General features: G+C 40.7%; 1 protein-coding gene across 1 annotated transcript in view; it reads left to right on the forward strand.

Moving 5' to 3' along the window:
- The window catches only part of syngap1b (synaptic Ras GTPase activating protein 1b), an 88,353-nt gene that overhangs the window by 40,676 nt on the left and 27,528 nt on the right, over positions 1–20,149 (forward strand). Inside the window, exons 3-6 of the mRNA XM_070911490.1 lie at positions 8,552–8,643; positions 13,620–13,741; positions 18,392–18,545; positions 18,964–19,062. Coding sequence (XP_070767591.1) covers positions 8,552–8,643; positions 13,620–13,741; positions 18,392–18,545; positions 18,964–19,062 — 467 coding nt within the window. The remainder of the gene's footprint in view (positions 1–8,551; positions 8,644–13,619; positions 13,742–18,391; positions 18,546–18,963; positions 19,063–20,149) is intronic.

Below are 20,149 nucleotides of genomic sequence, written 5' to 3' on the forward strand. Positions count from 1 at the left end.
TCACAATGAGCAAGCGCAGCATTTCACATGTTGCTTAGCACATGGCCATACATACATGTGAGCACAGGAACTGGTTGTTTACACATGTGAACGCATGCACCTGTACCATGTTGTACTATATGTAAGCTGTAAGGTTTGGCTCTTTGTGTGTACATGCTGATCCAGTAACCAGTAATCAGTTAATCTTTTATCATGCATGTATGATTGTAAATTGAACATTTTTAGGTGTTGTTGGCTGGACAAAACAAGCAATTGAAGGATGTTACCTTGGGCAATTGTGATATGCAATTATAACTATTTTCTATTTTAATCAAAAAATGATTAAAAAATAATAATTTATTAATGAAAATACATTATCGATCAACGCTGATCGCGTGTGTATTTCTGATCTGACCTTCAGACCCCATTCATGCCCGGTATTGAAGGAACAGTTCGATGCGTTTGCTTTATTGCCGAGAGTTAGATGAGAAGATCAATACCACTCTCATGTCTGTACAATAACTATGGAGCTGGATCAGTGAGGCCATTAGCTTAGCTTATCTTAGCATGAAGACAAAGAAGAAACTGGCTGCGTTCAAAGTTGAAAAATTCACCTATCAACACCTTTAAAGCTCACTAATGAACACGTTGTATGTCATTTTGTACATAAAATAATAAATAAAGACTCTTTTTCACTTCTGTTTGTACAGATTAAAGAAACCAGATACAATGTGTTAACAAGTGAACTTTGCAGGTGTTGGTAGGCATATGTTTTAACTTTGGACAGAGCCAGGCTAGCTGTTTCCCCCTGCTACCAGTCTTTATGCTAAGCTAAGCTAATTGCCTCCTGGCTCCAGCTTCATATTTAGACACTTTTCATCCAACTCAAGGCAAAAAAGCAAATTAGTGTAATTCCCAAAATGTCCAAACTATTCCTTGAACACTGTGTTAAGGTGTAAAGTCACACAGAACACATTGCAGTCGGAAGGCTATTGTATCAGCCAGACCACATCTAAATCTCCAATCTGTACAGTACTGGACACTCAAATAAAATGTCAGACAGTAAATATAGTAGATTTGGTGAGACACTTTTTTCTTTTTTAATTTTTGGCGTGCAGCTGGCCATCTTTCCAAAAGCCAGAGTAACATTTCAGCACAGTGATAGAAAGAGTGAGCAACTTGAACAATATTATTTCAGTACATGCATGACCCCAGCCAGACTGAATCACAACCTCCCATGACATGATGATGCCTCGGTCGGGGCTGCATTTTTCAAGTCTGCTTTTCAAGCCTTTACATCATCTCTAAACAATAGTTACATAATTCCACTTTTAAAATAGGCACTGCAAGCAAATCACAACGAATGTCTTCACACTTTCCGCTAGCACATCATGTCAGTCATCAGCAGTGATCCCAAGACTAGCTTTTAAATGATCTACTGTGAGCTATTAAGTGTGTTTGTGGCTGCTTAACACATTCCTTAAGTTGTGTGTACGGGTTTGTGTGTGTGTGTGTGTGTGTGTGTGTGTGTGTTTATGGATGTGTGGCTATAGCATGTACATTATAGTATATACAGTGCAATAGTGCACAAATACCCGAGCGCTTTCTCTATTCAGAGCTTTGTTGTATAGTATGTTTGAAACTAAAATGTAAGATACTTCGGGGGGGGGGGGGGGGGGGGGGGGGGGCGTTGCCATGGTAACGAAACACAGTGCCTGGGTTGGGATCAAAAAGAGAGTGAGTGAGAAATAGATTTAAATGGACCTGTCCAGACCTTTTTTTTCCCCGTTCCAGGCTGATGCTTTTGTTAACACTTTAATAAACGGAAAGCTTAATGGCTTCGATTAATTTAGACAACCATTAAAGTGAGAATTCATGTGTTAAAAAAAAGCCGTGCCGTTTCTTTCGGGTTTTAATTTGTCTCTGCTCGATCCCCCTGCTGAATCAACCCATCTCACATCCTGCCATAAAGACTGTGGATCAGATGATTTATACACTGATTCTGAATGAGTCTTTGCACAAGCTGTCACCCCTGTTTCTCCACTGTTACAGTGTAAAAAGGAGCAGGTACGGTGTATTATGCTTGAGAAGTGAATTTTGGTCTGAATTCAAGTTGAAGAGCACCATTTTCCAAAATGAGAAATCTGCTCTCGGGCGCCTGCTCTTACCAAATAATACATAATGCAGCATGTGGAGTAAATCCAGGTGCATGTTAAGAATACAAGAGGCATCCAAACACACGTAACTGCTTCATTCTGGGTTCAAATATTTTCCAGCAGCTTTTTGCAAGTCACACTGTCTCATCTACTTGCAACTATCTTATGAGGGCGAAAACTGACAATATCATTTAGAATTTAAACAGGACGTAACTTAATGGCCAGGTCCGAGGCACTCTGACTTTGTTGGATGTAGCCTTCAGCAAAAACCTTTAATGATGTTGTTGTAATTGAAGCCATTTTCTCTCTGAAGTATTTTATAGTTGAAGAAGAGAAAATGTCAGCAGGTGTAACCATCAGAGATAATTCAACATGAGAAACAAAGGGTGATGGTCAAGTGTTGGTAGCCCGTCCACCCGTCAAGAAAGCGATGTGAAGTAGTAATGTTGTGGCTAAAAGCATGTTAATACATTACATGAAGCTGGCATGAATACTTACAGGAGCTTGAAGGTAAATGTAAAGGTAACAGATCCACGTTTAAGTTGAATATTTGTTCAGTGTTTATAAAGCTGCATTCTGATTGGAACACGTCAGGTCTGTTTCTAGAGCATCATCCTTCAGCTACAGGTGGATTGTGGGTCTGGGTTGCTCAGCTACCAACTTGATATAGCAATAAAATGGTATTTTGAGAGCATCATGTTTGATTAAAGTTCTATTGTATCCTATGAAGTTCAATCAGATCTTAATTTGTTTTTCTTGTCTAAGCGTTACGTTTGTTTGGGACAAAATGTAGGAGGGCGACAATAACAAATGTAAACCAATGGGATATCCGTTTAGCAACGAGCAAAAGTTATGTTGATGATCTGTGATAGTTTTGATCCAATAAAATTTTGTTAAAGACACAATTCTAATGTTTCATTTCAGTTGTGCTTGATGCTTCACAAAAATTAAAAGCTGAATCCTAGATTTTGACAAAACAATCTCAGTTGAAGGTCCACTTACTAGCTTTTCAGAGCTTTCAACCATATCTCACAGTCTTTATCAGGCTCAGATTTTGCATGCACTGCAAACACAGATCAATAGATAATTTTGCAATTTGATCTTGAATAAGCTATCATACTAAATCATATTTATGTTTATCTTTACTGACATCAATATTCTGTTTTTATTATTGCTCTGCCTACATATTCACTTTAAATAACTGCTTTAATTTTCATCTTAAATTCTTTTTTAGAGTGACTACAGATGAAAAATGGCCTTTAGACTTATTCTGGCACATTTACAGCAATTTTTAACAATGTGTACCTTCCCTATTAAATAAACCAATAAATAAATGATTGAATAATATACTTTAACATATTAATTTGTTGTTAGTTAATTGATGAATAACAAACACAGCTCCAGATGGAGTCACTGCCGCTTGTTACATTGCCAGCAGTGCAGGAAGGCTCAATGCATGAAGGAGCATTTAACCTTGTGCACTGTCTACCACTGCAGCTGAAGAGCATCTTGTGCTCACAGTAAGGCATTGTGTTGCCGACCTATGTGTCTTTAAATTATAGTCATGATTTATATGCTGTATACTGTAAGTCAGGAGTAATCTGCCCTCTGTGGCCAATCCTATAAATTACAAGAGGAAAGGATAGTAGTGTTAGTATTCCCCGTTCAGATCTCTACCCCATGTGTGGGTAAACAGAAGAAGCTGAATAAAGCAGACAGCGTGATCTCACTGGGAAAGTCTAGAAATATCATGTTTAAGAGGTCAAACTGCATTTAAATCCCAGCACAGCCTCAGAGTCTCTTTGGAGATTAAGAAAGTAAATGCTTACATGGCGCAGGGGATTCTTGCTCAGCTATTTTCTGAATGAAATATAATGTGAACACAAACTGCTGCAAGTGGCTCTGTATAAACATAATGCTTAGTAAGAGAGTTTATCGCTTGTGAGTATTAATCATCATAGAGTTTTGTTGATGATCACTTGATAATTTAACAACATACTGTGACTTTGTTTTCTATAAAATCATCCACTGAATGTATCCATGTTAATCACTGAATACCTGTACATACATTTTTTTTATCTTTTAACTTTCTAACTCACAAAAATGCTGTGGTTAGTAGGGCTTTACCTGATTTTTTGTCCTGTGGCTCCCACTGAACTGCTGAAACAACTTACATGTGAACTGTTTTGGGGTTTTTTTGAGTCACGTTTTAGTGACTTTGATAAACTGTGATGTAGAAACATCAGATTTACAGACAGACAAAGAAATGAAAGTGTGCATCCTGGTCGTGGTTCAGTTCTAACATCCTACTCTCCTGCGTTGCTGTCAACCAAAGATTCGATCACAGTGGACGAAAGTAGAGGAAGTAAAGCTAGCGCCTTGTTGTTTTATTGCAGGAATTACTGTAGAGGGAGATGGCCATGGTGGGTGAATGGTTGGTTAATGGCAGGAAGGAGGGAGAGTGGCTGGTCGACGTGGCGGCAGAGGAAGCAGAGTTAACGGACTAGCAGGAAGGCAGGCAGGATTCCTGAAGAATAGGTATCAAACACAGGTGGAGAATCTACTAGCAGCAACACTAGAGTTGGGGCCTGAGCGTAGCTACCACAGAGACTGGAACAACGATCTGCTGGTGAGTGGAAGGAAAGTCAGGGTTCATATACTGCGAGGAGATGAACTTGATTGTAGACAGATGTGCAGACAGGCGGGAATCAATAGATATAAACATACAATTTCAAACATAAAAAAGTCGGTTTTTCATTGTACACACTTGTACTTTTGTATATAAACAACAACAGCTGCTACTACCTAAAGCAGACAAAGACTTCCAACAGAAATCAAGACTCCCGCCCCAATGAAACCCTCCATTGGAGGACGTAATCAAACATTTGCTTTCTCCAAATTGGCACCAAAAGCACCAAGTGTTTTTTTATTTTTTTTATTTATCACCCTAAGGGGTTAGGATAGTACACAAACTCACAGACTGCTTGTTTTTCTGATCTCACTGTCTATTGCAAAACCCACAGAAACGCCCCAAACTTTTCGTACCGTAAGACTGATGCCAGTTGAGCCCTAAACCAGCATTCTCTCCTTGGCACAATCTTCTCCTCCAGGAGAAACTAATTACTTTGGGAAACAATATATTCTGAGGTGGATCTTGATATCACTGTTCTGAGACCTTTTAATTGAGACGGCTACAGTTGTGATGCATAGATAATGATGGCATAACCTCCAGCCGTGCAGGGCCTCACCCATGATAATTGCTGTTGATAAACACTTCTTGCAGAGTAACAAACACCTAAAGAAACGAGGCGATGAATGAAGAATATTTGAAGAATTCTTCCAAATTCATGAACTGAAACTCATTTAGTCATCTCTAAACTAAAGAAGATCAATTCCTGGAACAGTTTAGCCAATCAGAAGTTTAAAATTCTTGAAAATATACCAGGTCCCAAACAGTAGCATTTTCTTTCTTTTTGTGTCAATCTTCCTGTAAGCGTAGGTTTTAATTTTTACAGATGAAAACGTTATGTAACGCTTATTACAAAACACAAGTTTGAGGGAATCAAAATTAACTTTTCATACAATTACAATCATCTGTCAAAATCACTCTTGGCACCTTTTTAATGGAGTTAGATGTTGAGTTTCATCCCTCTGCTGCAATTTGTCAGTAACCTTTTCATGTAAGATTTCTGCTCTCTCAGATTTAATTTAGAAGACTCTTCCACCAGTCAGTCATCCAGCCTACAGAGTTTGATTTGGTAGTTTTGAAGCTGTGGGCAAAAAGGCACTGGCATAGTTTGATGTCTCGGCTGGGTGACAAACACCTTCGTGGTCATCTTTTTCCCTCCTTGCGTGGGTTGGAGAAAATGTTAGGATTGCAGACAGAAAGACGGTCAGGCTTGTGGTGAAAAGATTGCCATTTGGACAGGTAAATGAAAGAGAGCGAAAGGAGAGGGGCGATGAGGATAAAAGAGGAATACAGATAAAGGTAATATGGAGAAAATGGAGGGTTCTAGATGCCACACATATCTGAAGGGATGGCAATGAAAGGACGGCATGAAAACAAGAAGAGGGTGCAAGGAGGAGAAAGAAAATGAGAGAGTGGAGAGAGAGGGGAGAGAGATCAGGGGCTGAAGAGAGGTAGAGGAATAAATGCACTATTTGAATTATGTAAAATAGCTGCGTGGGAGAGAAGAGGTGTGTGTGTGTGTGTGTGTGTGTGTGTGTCTGAGTATTAGTGTGACAGAGGAGGCTGAGACAGGGAGAGAGCAGAGACAGACAACATGATAAACATGAAGAGTCAGGGTGAGACGGGCTGCAATGCTGCAAAAATAGCCAAGAAATTAGAACAAACCCGACAAATGTAACCAACTTATATTTATATGAGGTTTATCATGCTGTAGATTTTATAGGACCATGCAGCAAAAAAACAAAACAAAACAAGGAAAGGAAGACATGAAAAGAAAACAGGGACAGAACAAGATGTGCAGAGATGGAAAGAAGGCTTTGATATCATCCTGCTGTAGTTCGGAGACGATAAAAGTGTCTTTATTAGACAAGAGATTGTTTCATCTTCATCTGGTGGAAATGTGCAACATGCTGTGGACTTCTCATAACTTTACATGCTCACTGTGGGCGAGGAAGTGCAGGCAAAAGCTAGAATCGTATTTGTACTCCTCTTCTCACCATGCTAGCTGCATGGCTGTAAGGATGACAAGGTCGGTCCGTCTGAAATGTCTCAACAACTGTTGGATGGGTTCCTATGAAAGTTTGTGCAGGCATTCATGCTCCCCAGTGGATGAATCCCAATGACTTTGGTGTTCCTGCTACTTTTAGCTCCACCAGCAGGTCAAAATGCTCTCTTATCCAGGAAAATCTACCAGATGGATGGGTACTAAAGTTTGTACGGACGGCCGTGGTTCCCAGATGATGAATTCAAAAGACTGAATTTTCCTCGAGCGCCACCATGAGGTTCATGTTTTTAAGTGAAATGTCTCAACACCTAGTGGGTGTCATTCATGTTCCCCTCAGGATTAACTGTAATCACAGACCAAATACCTTCAAAACCGACTGACATTCCTGCCAGCTGTACTTTGTGTTCTGATAGAAAAAAGCAGCAGAAACAGAATTTAGGCCAAAGTGTGATATGAAACCCATTCAGTTATTTCAGTTATAAAGCCCTCAAAACCCAACATCATTCAATGGCATACTGCTGTTAAGGTGAAAAATAATGTAACAAAATATCATTGAGACATTAAACAAAACGTGTGTGTTTTCATGTAGCTGAGGTCAGAGAACGACGTCCATCATTGTGTCACAGACGATACTAACTTGTCATTATTTGATAAAAAAGGCAGCATGGACATCTGGTAGCGTAGTGGTTAAGATGCATACTATATGACCGCAAAGTCTGGAGAATAATTTGGGTTCTAACATTTTTACAATTTCATATTGTACAAGCAAGTCAGAGAAAACCATTTATTGATTTATAGCCCCGCAGTTATGTTGTACTTTTACTCTGTGAAACCGTGGGGCCATTTGTGGCTGTCTCAAAAGTCACTTTCATCATACAGTGCATGTACAGGATGATGCCTTGAGGATACTGGTGCAGAGACAGACATACAGTACTGACATTTCATTGAGTTTTTCAACATTTGGTGGGACCAGAGGGACGGGGAAGTGAATGACATACTGGCCAAAAACAGCATCAACATTCCCTCTGGTTTCTGATATAATTTGTTGGTAAACAGGCCAACCAGGTCAACCAGGCCTCCTGTGTTTTGTATCCTGTGTTCTCTAACTACACATTTACACTCTCTCCGTCATCCATCAAGAGTAGGACAGGAGTTTATTCCCTTACTGACCAATTCAGTGCATTAGGTACCGACTCGCTGACGGAAGTCAATAAGTGCTTTGTTTGTTTAATGCTTGCTCCTTTCTATCCATGCATCCCTCCCCTCCCCCTCTCCCCTCAACATGCACACTGTTAACATTCGCCTCATCTGACGTCCAGACAGAAAATCTATCTGTCCAATAGTCTCTCGCCCACTTCGTCAACCTCTTCCCCTCCACGGCTGAAGGTGTATTTGAGTTTATGTGTGTGTAGCAGTAGAAAAAGCAGCAGTGTTGGTGGATGGGTGTGACCCTGCATGGTTTTATTTCTGCCTCGATAACCTTTGACCTCCATCTAGCTCTCATATTCTTTCCTGCCCTCTTTCATTTCTTCAGGCAGACTGTCAATAACTGCTCTGTCGCAGCTGTTTATTTCCACATTGCCTCCGTCTTTCTCTCCCCACATCCCCTCGCTCTACCTCTGTCTCTGCGCCGCCATGTTTTGTCCTGTCCCCCTTGTTTCCCTTCCGCTGATGTGCATTAGTGTCTTACCTGTCAACCTCTTCTCTTTCTCCGTCTCTTAGATCATCGTGCCCGGCGGAAGAGCATAGCCACCGGGAAGCAGCCCAGCATGGAGGTCCCTCCCACTGCCCCCCTTCAACCCTTTCGACAATCCGTGAGTAACCCCCCTTGTTCCCGGCCTCGCTCCCTGCCTCCGACCCTCTCGCTGTCCCTCCTCCCTCCTTCCGCCCTGGGCCCGCCGCACACCTGTGGCCGCCGGGCCAGCGGCACCCCGCCTCACCCTTTCCCCCTCTCCCTAGCTGTCTCCCCCTCCCTCGCCTTGTGCCAGCAGCAGCAGCAGCAGCAGCAGCAGCAAAAGGGCTTCAAGAAAGGGCCCGGCACGCCCCCTTTGCCCCGCTCGTTGCCCCTCTCCCCCTCCCTGTCCTTCACCCTGCCCCACTCGCCTGCCGCCTCCTCCTCCTCCCCCCCCTTCTTGTACTGGGGCGGAGACTGGAGGGCTGCCGGTTCGAGTCCAGTGGCGGGAGGAACGTTTATTGCACCACTGCCCCCTGTTGAGGTATGTGACAGAAACATGGCTGAAGCAGAGACATTGGCTACATTTACATGTATGTTTAAATCTTCAGATAACTGGGTCTTGGTCAGAGAGGGGTTAAAGTCCTACAGCATTTAGCATTAAGAAAACATCTCACTCTTTTCAGATGTGGTCTCTGAAGTCTGTGTAAACTCATAATATCACAGTTTTATTGGAACAGTACATGTTAAAGGGCCATACCAGCCTGCTTGCAAGTTTTAGCTCCTTAAATACAAACTGACTGTAAATTATGTTTTCTTCCGTTCTAGGCAGCCAATGCTTTCCATTCATTTCCCAATGGTTTGAAAATCAGTTAGCGGACTCTTGAAACGTGCTTGAGTTGTGTAATCTGCATTAATGTTTGTCAAAGTTGCTTACATCATTGTGTGGTAATGCAGTTTAAGTGCAGATTGATTTTAAAGTGCTGCACTGCATTTTGTTTGTTTGTTTGCAGAATTAAAACTTCATCATTGAGGACATAAAATAATAGAACTCCATCAATATGTACAGCACAAAAAAACTTGCAAATTCAATCAAGTGAAAGCAGATGAGATGAAACAAACAGAAGAGTGGAAAAAAAGAAACATACAATCAAACACGAAAAGGCCACTTAATAAAAGGCCAAAATGAATAATGTTGCTTTATATTCTATTATTATGCTAAAAACCCACTTCTTAAAAATTGCTTTTCAGGGAATTATTCATTATTTTATGGTGTTTTGTTTTTAGTTTGAAACTTTTTGTGTTTTTATTATAAAGCACTGGTATATAAACAAAGTTTATTATTATTATTATTATGTAATGTAAGAAAGAAACAAAAGTAAACAGACTTGGCGTTCACTATGATGAAATACACAACTCAACCAAGGTTCAAATTGTGCTAATAGAGATTCATCTTATTCAGAAATGAATGAAAACCAGTGGTAGTCTGGAATGGCGGGAAAAATATGCTCCAGTTTGTAAAACATCAGTATGATTTACAAATGGGATGTAAAAGTTAGTGTCAACAAAAGAGAAGTGATGTAAAAGAAATCATCATCATGTCTCTTTTTTAAACCAGAGATAACTTCAGTCAAAGAGGGAGAGCTGGCAGCGAAACACGTTCTGTCTGTGGACAGAAATAATCTGTTTATTGTTTTATTCATGGCAGCAGAAACTCAATCACAAGGAATCAAACGTGCACATGAAAGGGCTTAAAGGATAGTTTGGTGTTGCCCATCTCCCTTCCATTATTTCTGCTGGTGTTTGCACACTGTCGCTGGAGCTGGAAATAGCAGGACTTGTTTTCCTCCCTTCCCAGGAAACTATTTGCTGCCTATTCACTGCTGCAGTATGAAAAACAGCTTCCATACACTTGAAAATCACAGAAGCCACATAATCCATTAGAGTAAAATGTGAAGCCTCAATTTGGCTTGGTCAAAGTTTTTTGTGTTTCATCATTATTTCATAGCGGCTTAGATGAGTTTTTTCATATCAATATTTCAGGTTCTCTGATTGGATGAGTAAGCCTGAAGGGCGGGAGGAATGTCGCAGTGGGAACTTAAGATGTAGACAAAACTTTTCAACAGTCACAGACAGCCTTTGTGATTGTCCTACATTTTCCTTAATGTAAATCAAAAAGCGTATTGCCTTATACAGAGGTGTAGTGGTACCTGCGTATACTCACCTCTGGGCAGATGGGGAGTGGGGGGGTAAACGTAGCCGTACTGCGATATAGAAATACTCCATTACAAGGGAAAGAACTCAGTTGAAAATGTCACTTATGTAAAAGTGTGTATTATATACTGAATTATAGGGCTGCAACTAATTTTCCTGATTAATCGATGATAAAATGTCAGGAAAGGTTCAAAGTTCCTGTTTAACTTCCCACAGCCCAAAGGTGACGTCTTCAAATGTCGACCAACAGTCCAAAACCCAAAGACATTCAGTTTACTCTCGAGTACGACAAAGAAAAACATCAAATCCTCATGTTTAAGAAGCTGGAACTAGCAAATGTTTGACACCTAACACTTAATAAAATGACTAAAACGATTATTTGATTATCAGAGTAGTTGCAGATTAATCAAGTCAATTAATCAACTATAGTAGGGTAGAAGAATAAATACTCAGGTGAAGTACAAGTACCCAAGTACCTCACAGCACAGTGTTGCAATTACATACAGCTACTAAATGTGGACAGTAGCAAATGGGCTGAAACACTAAATGACACCAGTGTTCTCCTTTAGCCTGAAATGAACCCTCTGAAGATGAAGCTTCTCTCTATTACCCCACTTTATTGTGATTCAGGCTTTTCTCTCTTTCTCTCTCTGTATTGAATACTTTTACTTTTTGAGACTTTAAGTGTCAGACGGAGCGGCTAATCAAATCAGATTTAGTCATGCAGGCTATTAGCTGGGAACCAGCAGATGGAGCCAAGTCTTTAGTCATATCCTCAAGACATGCTTCAAAGCCATTTGACTCATGCAAGATGACGAGGTGTCATTTCCCTCCAGTCATTCTCCCACTGAATAATGCTGTTATGCTATATGATATTACTGTACCACCTGAAAGCTGAATGGGAGAAGCTCCTTGAAGGCACAGTGTTGCATAAGAAAAAACATAAACTGACATTTCATGCATGTTTTGGGCTCTGAAGTTACCTTCATAGTTAACATTACAAGGTTTAGGGTGTGAGAACAGCTTTGAAATTTGACATTCATGGTCTACAAATTCAACAATGTCATTGTTTAGATTTTAAAATGCTACTTCTGGCCTGAAAAATACGTCATTTGGTTGGGAAATGTCACATCTTTTTAATGTAGTTTCACTTTTTTCCAAGATATTTGACACATTATGTTGAAATGTTAATTGAACGAGTGAAATTTGGTACATTTAACACAAAGGTCTTGTTTCACTTGGTCCCCCTTTGAATGGATCAGTTTGCAGGACACTGCTGTAAGAACCGGTCACGGTTAAAGTCATGGTTCAAGTCTGTCTGATCGGGTTTGTTGTAGGTTTGTTGGTCCTGCAAACCAAAGGTCTGTCCCAATACCCACACCTGCAGTCCTGAGCACTTCAGTCCACATTCACACATGGCCAGGTAGAAGACAAGTGTGTCCCATGTCGATGAAATACCAACACACAGTACACTTAACCCACATGTGATGTGCATTTTTTCTAATATCAAGATAAATATCAAGATAAAACATGTTATCCTTTTATCAAAGATTTTGAGAAATAGATAGAATAATGTCTTTTTTTGTACAATAGACTTACGGCCTTCTAGATCAGTGGTTCCCAAAGTGGAGAGTAGGGTGCCTTGAACACTCAGGTCAAGATTTATCATATCATTGTTCTTATTGTGCATTTTTAATAACGTTTCACCGCCATCGGCGACATTTACATTCACTACATTTTATGTTAACGTTTTCAAACATTTCAAAACAGAAGAAAAAGAGCAATAAAGTCTCCAGTGTTGAAAACTGTTTAATATGCAGTCATGCTGCAGCTGTGACATGAGGACTCACGGTTGCCGAGTTGACATAGTAACACAACACACTTTCCAGCTCGGGAGTTTTTCGGGAGCTCAGCAGTGAGAACAACTGCGACCATCAGAGCAAGCGATGGAAAGATCTGAAATGGTCAACAGAGCTGCCTATATTATTCAACTTAATATTGATATAATATTATATAATAAAACATTCTTAAAACTGATAAGCATCTGTGTACATATATGCATGTTATATTGGGGATTGGGAGGCTTTGCTGTGGTCTAAAAAAGTTTGATAACTTTTGTTCCAGATAACTCGATTTAATTACTTCATTAATTGTATTTCTCCTCTCAGTTCCTGAATGTAACTGCAATGTAATGCTACTTATTTGTTCCAACAAATCATCTGAGCCAGTATCTGTATTTCCTCATTAATCGGGCGTGTCCTAGTGAGCTCGGTAAACGTCAACACGCTCGCGGTCTGACCAGGCACTTGGAGAAAATGCCACAAATACTTGATTACTCTCAAATACTGCAAGCGTGGGTATTGGGACAGACCTGGTGTTCTCCCTTATCAGGGTCTCAGCTTGTGTTATTTGACCATGTAAGGAAGCTCATGTTGGACAAACTGCACCCCTGTATGAGACTTGTTGTTGGACTGTGTGGCCCACCACTGCCCACCACAGGATCTGTTACAACACTGCAGGTCTCTGTGGCGAGTGGACACGTGTGGGTGTGTGATTTCTTGTTGATAATAAATTTACCTTGTGCTCTCCCCCATCATGCATCATCTGTTTCATTTGTGTGTGTGTCTCCATTTGATTTTGGTGTTACTTAAACACATCTGACACAAACCACACCGACTCCATGGGAATCATCTGTCGTTATTTCACTATCACACTTTATACACGTCAATCTCTCTCCTTAAACCATACCGGACTCTTGTATCCTCTCTTCACCGCTCGACCCATCTTTTTTTCCATTTCACGTCGACCACTTCTTCTTCTCTGTAACTTCGCCCCATGCACGTCCTCCCTCTCCTCCTCCATCTGTTTGCCCTCGTTGTTGCTCTCCTCCTCCACCTTCTCCAGAGTTTCCTCAGCAGAAGGTTGAAGGGCTCGATCAAGAGGGCTAAGAGTCAGCCCAAACTGGACCGAACCAGCAGTTTCCGCCACATGATCCTCCCCCGCTTCCGCAGTGCCGACCAAGACAGGTCAGTGAGAGAGTGATTTGTTAATTAATCTGCTGTGTTCATCTGCAAACTCTGTATGAAATCTGTTTTTGTCCGTTTGTCACAGTTTGTGTAAATGTTACGGCATCACGAACAAATTTGCGTAAAACAATCTAAAACATCCTACTTAAGTGAGAGTACAGAAGTGCCACCAGCAAAATGTGCTTAAAGTATTGAAAGTAAAAGTACTCTTTCTGCAAAATAATGTCCCCTGTGACTGATATATTATTGTATGTGACTGTTGTAGCTGCTCGAGGTGGAGCTGGTTTTATCTTCTTAATGTACAGTTGGTAGTTTAGTTCAGTGGTTCCCAACCTAGGGGTAAATCTGAGGGGTCATGAGATGATTCATGGAGAGGCATGAGGGATAAAACACATTTTTGCAACACAAATTTATAATTTTTTAATGAGAACCACTGGTTTAATCTTTAACAATGGGTTGAGTTCTATAAACTTATATGTGCTTTAATGTAAAATCTTAATCTATAAAGTAACTAGTAACTACAGCTGTCAAATAATGTAGTGGAGTAAAAAGTACAATAGTTCTCTCTGAAATGTAGTAGAGTAGAAGTAGAGAGTCACAGAAAATAGAAATTAAAAGTACCTCGAAATCATAGTAATATCTGTCTGTCATTGTTATAAATTGTTGTTTATTTTACACTTTAGTATCCCACTGCAGTGTCACTTACAATTAAAACACTCAGCACCATCGCTGTTTCTCTGCCGGGGCGATGAGAAAAAGCCCCCCCCCCTCCATGGCAACCAGCAGACAGCCATATGGCGGCTGTACAGACCATAATGAGTCAGTGGGAGATTTGCTTAATTATACCTCCTCTGTATCTTGTACGTAGTTGTAGCAGCAGAAGCACAAAAGCTACACGGCCGAGTTTCGGTTCGGCAGAAGTTTGTACAGGAAAGTTTTTATTCTGAAGGAGAAAAGGAGAATGAATGAAAGAATATGATATATTAAATTTGAAGTCTCCAGTTTTCAAGTAATGCTGTCTAGCCGTCGCAATGGAAAATTCCGCAACACTGTTTAACAATTAGGATGAACTAAATTGTAAGTGTGACAGTTTTAGCCTCTATAGTACAAAAACAAATTACTTTCCTCCTCTTCTCTTTATCTACAGCTCCACCTTGATGAATGGTAGAGATGTTATTAGAGGAATAAATGAGGGAGGATGTTTTTTACCTAAATTTGCCCCCTCGGTAAACCTAAACTTTGATAAATGTCCTCAATGTTTTGTCTAGAGCTGCAACTAACCATCAGTTCATTATCGATTAATCTGCCAATTATTTTCTCAATTAGTAAATTATTTGTTTGGTCTCTAAAATATCACAAAATACTGAAAAATCAACCTGATGTCTTCCAAATCGCTTGTTTCGTTCAACCCACCGTCCAAAAACCCAAAGATATTCAGTTCACTGTCACATAAGATGACGAAAAGCAGCAAATCATCACAAATGAGAAGATGAACAAGAGAAAAATGACTTTAACGATTAATAGATTGTCAAAGTGGCTGCCAATTCATTTTCTGTCGATCGAAAAATCATTTAATCGTAGCAGTGATAGTTCTAAGCTTTAATTTTGTCCATTCAGTTGATCTATAGCTCCCACTTGACAGCTACAGCCAAGACAAACTCAAACTTCAAATGTGGACAAGGTCATCTCGATCATCGAAACACAGGGCAAAAGTGCGTTCAGGAGAAAACTTCCTCTGAGCCAGGTGTCTGCCGAGGTGTGTTTCCACATGATTTATTCATCGGGGAAGGTTGCGGGTGTCTACTTTCCCCGGCTGTTCTGAGGAGACACAGAACGGACAAAAAAGTCAAGAGCCTCATGAAGTCGAGCTTGTTTGCCATTTTCACAGCTCCTCGTTTACTCTGGGTGTTTCCTGTCAGGGGTGTCGGCGAACATCTGCAGCTTTGTTCATTATTATTCTCTTCTTTTTTTTTATCTTTATTTATCCAGAGAGGGTTTGCTGAGCACACATACCCTTTTTCAGCATGGACATGCAGCCATAAATGTGCCTCTGAGCTCCCAAACAGCATCTAAAACTTGCAATGGTATACATTTTTGCACGTTTTTTTCAATATTTACTTTAACTTTGTGTTAAACTTTATGTAAATGCCCAGTGGGTCTCAGAGGTCCCTCCCCTTATAATAGTGTAGGTCACCCTGTCGTATAGCTCTTAGCCCTTACATAAATATACTGTATGTCTTAGTTTTTCAGCAGAGTTTCAGTGTCCTGTGATGACCTAAATGCAATTTAAAGCATTTTCTGTCCTGCAAAGTATAATTTTCTGTATATTTTCATTATCGATTAATCTGTTGAGTACTTTTTTTTCAATTATTAGATTAATTGTTTTGCCTACAAAATGTCACAAAATAGTGACAAAAGGCCTGTCATAATTTCCCACAGCCAGAGACAATGTCTGCAAATTGCTTTTTCTGTCCAAAACCTCAAACTATTCAATTTGCAGTCGTATTGAACAGAGAAAAGCAGCAAATCCTCACATTTGAGATTCAATTGGCCTCACATTGCTGTCACATTAGTTAAACCAGATGAGGGCTGCAACTAACGTCTCTTTTAGTTATCATCTGCTGATATATTTTTTTTAGATTTGTCGATTAATCGTTTAGTCTATAAAATGTTGGGGGTGGGGGGGGGTGATAAATGTCCATCTCAAGACCAAGGGGCAAATGTCTTGCTTCGTCCAACTAACAGCCCAAAAATCAAAGGTGTTCCATTTAAATGAAAGCAGAGTAAAGCAGAAGCGGCAAGTGTTTGACCTTTCTGTCGATGGGCTAATCAACTCATCATTTCAGCTCTACTTGTACATAGTTGTTCAGTTCAGTTAACTGTCTTCGCGTTGGTTGTCAGACCGGCTGTAGTTCACTGCAGTCTGTCATCACTGCTCAGATGTGTGGTTCATCAGTCATGACGTGTTGAATACAATTTGCACGTGTGTGTGTGTGTGTGTGTGTGTGTGTTTTCTTTTCATGTTTGACTCTTCCTGCGCTTCAGCTCCCCACTGAGACCTTCTTTTACCTCCAGCACTCTCGCTCGCTTCTCAGTCCCTCTATCCACCCAGTCTTTCTTCCTCTCCAAAGGATCCACTGTTTACATAATCAACGTGATTTTCTCTGAGAGGTCGTGTCTCTCGATCCCCCCCACCTCTCACCCTTTCCTCTCTGAGTCTTTCCTTCTCTCACATCCTCTCATGACCTCCCTCACTCTTTCTCGCTCCTTCTTCTCTGTATTCCCCTCAATCTGACTCATTCCTTTGGGTCTATTTTTATCTCTCCCTCTCTCTCTCTGAGTTTCTCTCCCCCACGGTCCCCTACATGTAATCAGTGCTCTGTTGATGAACGTTATGATTGAACGTAGAGAAGAGCGGTGCGAGCGCTGCGAGGGGAGAAGCTGAGAGTCGGACGCAGCACGGAGGATATACAGTATCTTTTCTATCTTTCCCTTTTTTTTCCCTTCATTTCCATCCCCCTTTTCTTCTCTGAGGGTCTTCGTCACACCTGACCGTCCCTCCTCGCTCTCCGGTTGGACTCACCGTGTCATCATACGTCTGTCTTAGTGACTGTGTGACTGTCTGCTGAGCTAGTCTGTGATTTTACATGTGCATGCATGTGTGTGTGGGAGTAAGTGTGTAGGTGAGCATGATGGATGGGCTTTAGCGGAAATCCTGTTCACTTGTTTGTGCGAGCCATCTGCCTATGAGTGTCGGGATTAATGATATTATTAAGAATCATAAAATATTGTGTGTGGACTTTAAAATGTTTTGCCTGGAGGGAAAAGACTGGATACATCTGTAAAGACAGCTACATAAAAACTGTAACGCTTTGTGAGAAAATATCCTTTTGATTGTGCTCAATTGCTGACAGGATATACATTTCAAAAAAAGTTATAATCAGCATTTCAGAATAAAGTCATCCGAGTCGCTTTGCTGTCCATTCAGTCTACAGGGGTTTTCTTAAAAACTCAACTAATGAACCCTGTGGCATGAGAAGCTTGATCAGTCTGTCCACTTTACAGCTGCCTGTTAAATAATTTAGGATGGATAGTTTTAAAATGTTCATTATTTTTCATCGCCTGAAGTGTAGGTCTGCTCTTCCTCTCTCTTTGCCTCTTAGCGATAAAAGGTTCATGGCTTTGAGTAACTGATAATTACTTGCTGCCAAAATGTTGACAAGTCAGAAATATTCTAAAGTCAGTTTAGGCAACATTTTAGCCGGACCAACAGAAATCTAAATTATATGTCATGATCTGTCTAAACACAAAAGTGTGGTTTGGTGTTTTTTTGTACCAGGAAGTTTTTCCTTGTTATTACTGCCTCTCCATGTATGGATGTCAATAGTAGAAGTTTTCACCATGTTATATGGAGTTATATGTCTTTTATTTGGGAATAGCTCTTTTTATTACCGTAGTTCAACATATTGTGCAGCACTTACACAAAAGATAAATGTGAAAAGAAAAAGGCGCGGAGGTTTAGAATTAACACATCATTTTCATACATTTACAAACTGTAGTTTCTTGAACACAGAACTGAAGCGTGAAGCCACCTTCAACAAAAGAGTCACTCCCCTCCTCACATCTAACCACAACTATCACTCCTCCCAGGACCCGTTTGATGCAGAGCTTCAAAGAGTCCCACTCCCATGAGTCCTTGCTGTCTCCCAGCAGCGCTGCCGAGGCGCTGGACCTCACTCTGGACGAGGACGCCATCATCAAACCTGTCCACTCGAGCATCCTGGGACAAGAGTACTGCTTTGAGGTGAGAACTGAGCTGCAGGGTGTGGACCAACAACAGCACACACACACACACACACATACACACACACACACACACACGTGCAGTGTACAGAGCAGTAAATTGCACCAAACATGTTATTCCATCCTGACAAGTGACAGTGATGTGAAAGAGACTGATAACTGAAAATATATATTTTTATATATATTTATTTATATTTTTTACATGTGAGAAAATGAAACAAACAAGGACACTGAAATGAGCCCTAGTCCCTACATAATTTGCTGCAGGAGTCTGTCAGCTTTTTTTCCTTCACCTTTCCATTAGTGGAACATGACAGAGGTTGAGAGTGAATACAAGACATTGTTTTGGCGCCTTAGTTGCAGTCTCCATAGTTACTAATGGCTGTGGTTGTTGAATTTACCATTGGCTATAACCTCAGGTGACTACGGCATCGGGAACCAAGTGCTTTGCGTGTCGCTCAGCTGCAGAGAGAGACAAATGGATCGAGAACCTGCAGAGAGCTGTCAAGCCCAACAAGGTGAGGGGAGAGAAAGGGATGCGGTAGAGGAAGAAAAAAGGCTGATCCCTCTGTCTGTGTGTCTCTCTCTCTCCTCCCCGTCTCCCGTTGTTGTCTGTTTTCAATAAGAGCGCACCGCTTCATTTCTCTGTGTGAACTCCATCCTCGTGTCTGTGTGTGTCTGTGTTGAACAATTTAGTCGCTTCTCCAAGCAAATATTAAAGCTGCATGAGGTAATGTTGCAGGGTGGAGGATCCAAACTGCCGCTTTTGAAAAACTTTGATAATATGATGTCAGTAAATTGCACACAGCAGGCTCATGTTTACCAACCGAACATGTCTGTGATGCTTAAAGGACACTGAAGAGGTGAGAGATCAAAGATTGGTGAGCCTCATGCAAGAGCCATTTGTAGAAACAGATTTGTTCTTAAGTGCCATGTACAAGTAACTTAAGAGATTTATGGCATTCACCAATTTTCTCACACTTTGAATTTTCTCGTAGGTAGAAATGAAACGAGTCATGAACAGACTGCTCGTAATACCTACCACATATAATATGAATTTGGAGTTTAAATATGATACTGAAATAAAAAATTAAATATGTATCTAAGACAAATTTAATGCAAAATGAATATTCTGTTCACCACATCATCAGCATGGCTTCCCAGTTTACTGAAAGGTTTTGGCGTATTTCAGCAAAGCAGCTTCTGCAGTTCAACAGGAAAATTCTGTCAGTGCGACAGCTGTCTCAGGGTCAGTGCAGGTCGCTGTCCAGTCTGATCCTCTGTTGCACCTGACGGTGTAACATCACCTACTGTAGGCTGTAGTATTATCCTGTCTAATATCTCGTCCCCTTATTAGTCATAGACGTAAGACGTTTTCTAGCATCTAACCTCAGGTTAAATTACTCCCTCTTTATTTCTGTCACAGTACAGTGCTGCTCTGATGACACATTGTTGGCAACTGTACTATTAATATTTTCCAATTGTTTCTGGTCCTCTAATTCAACTACTGACTCTGCTGAACTTATTGTGTTTCTGTCTGCTGATTTCTTGAAGGACTTGAAGCTCTGCGGAGGCATTGATTACGCTAATGATCAAGTCTCGTGA

Source organism: Enoplosus armatus, chromosome 9 (assembly GCF_043641665.1).
Source record: "Enoplosus armatus isolate fEnoArm2 chromosome 9, fEnoArm2.hap1, whole genome shotgun sequence".
NCBI classification, from domain to species: Eukaryota; Metazoa; Chordata; class Actinopteri; order Centrarchiformes; family Enoplosidae; genus Enoplosus; species Enoplosus armatus.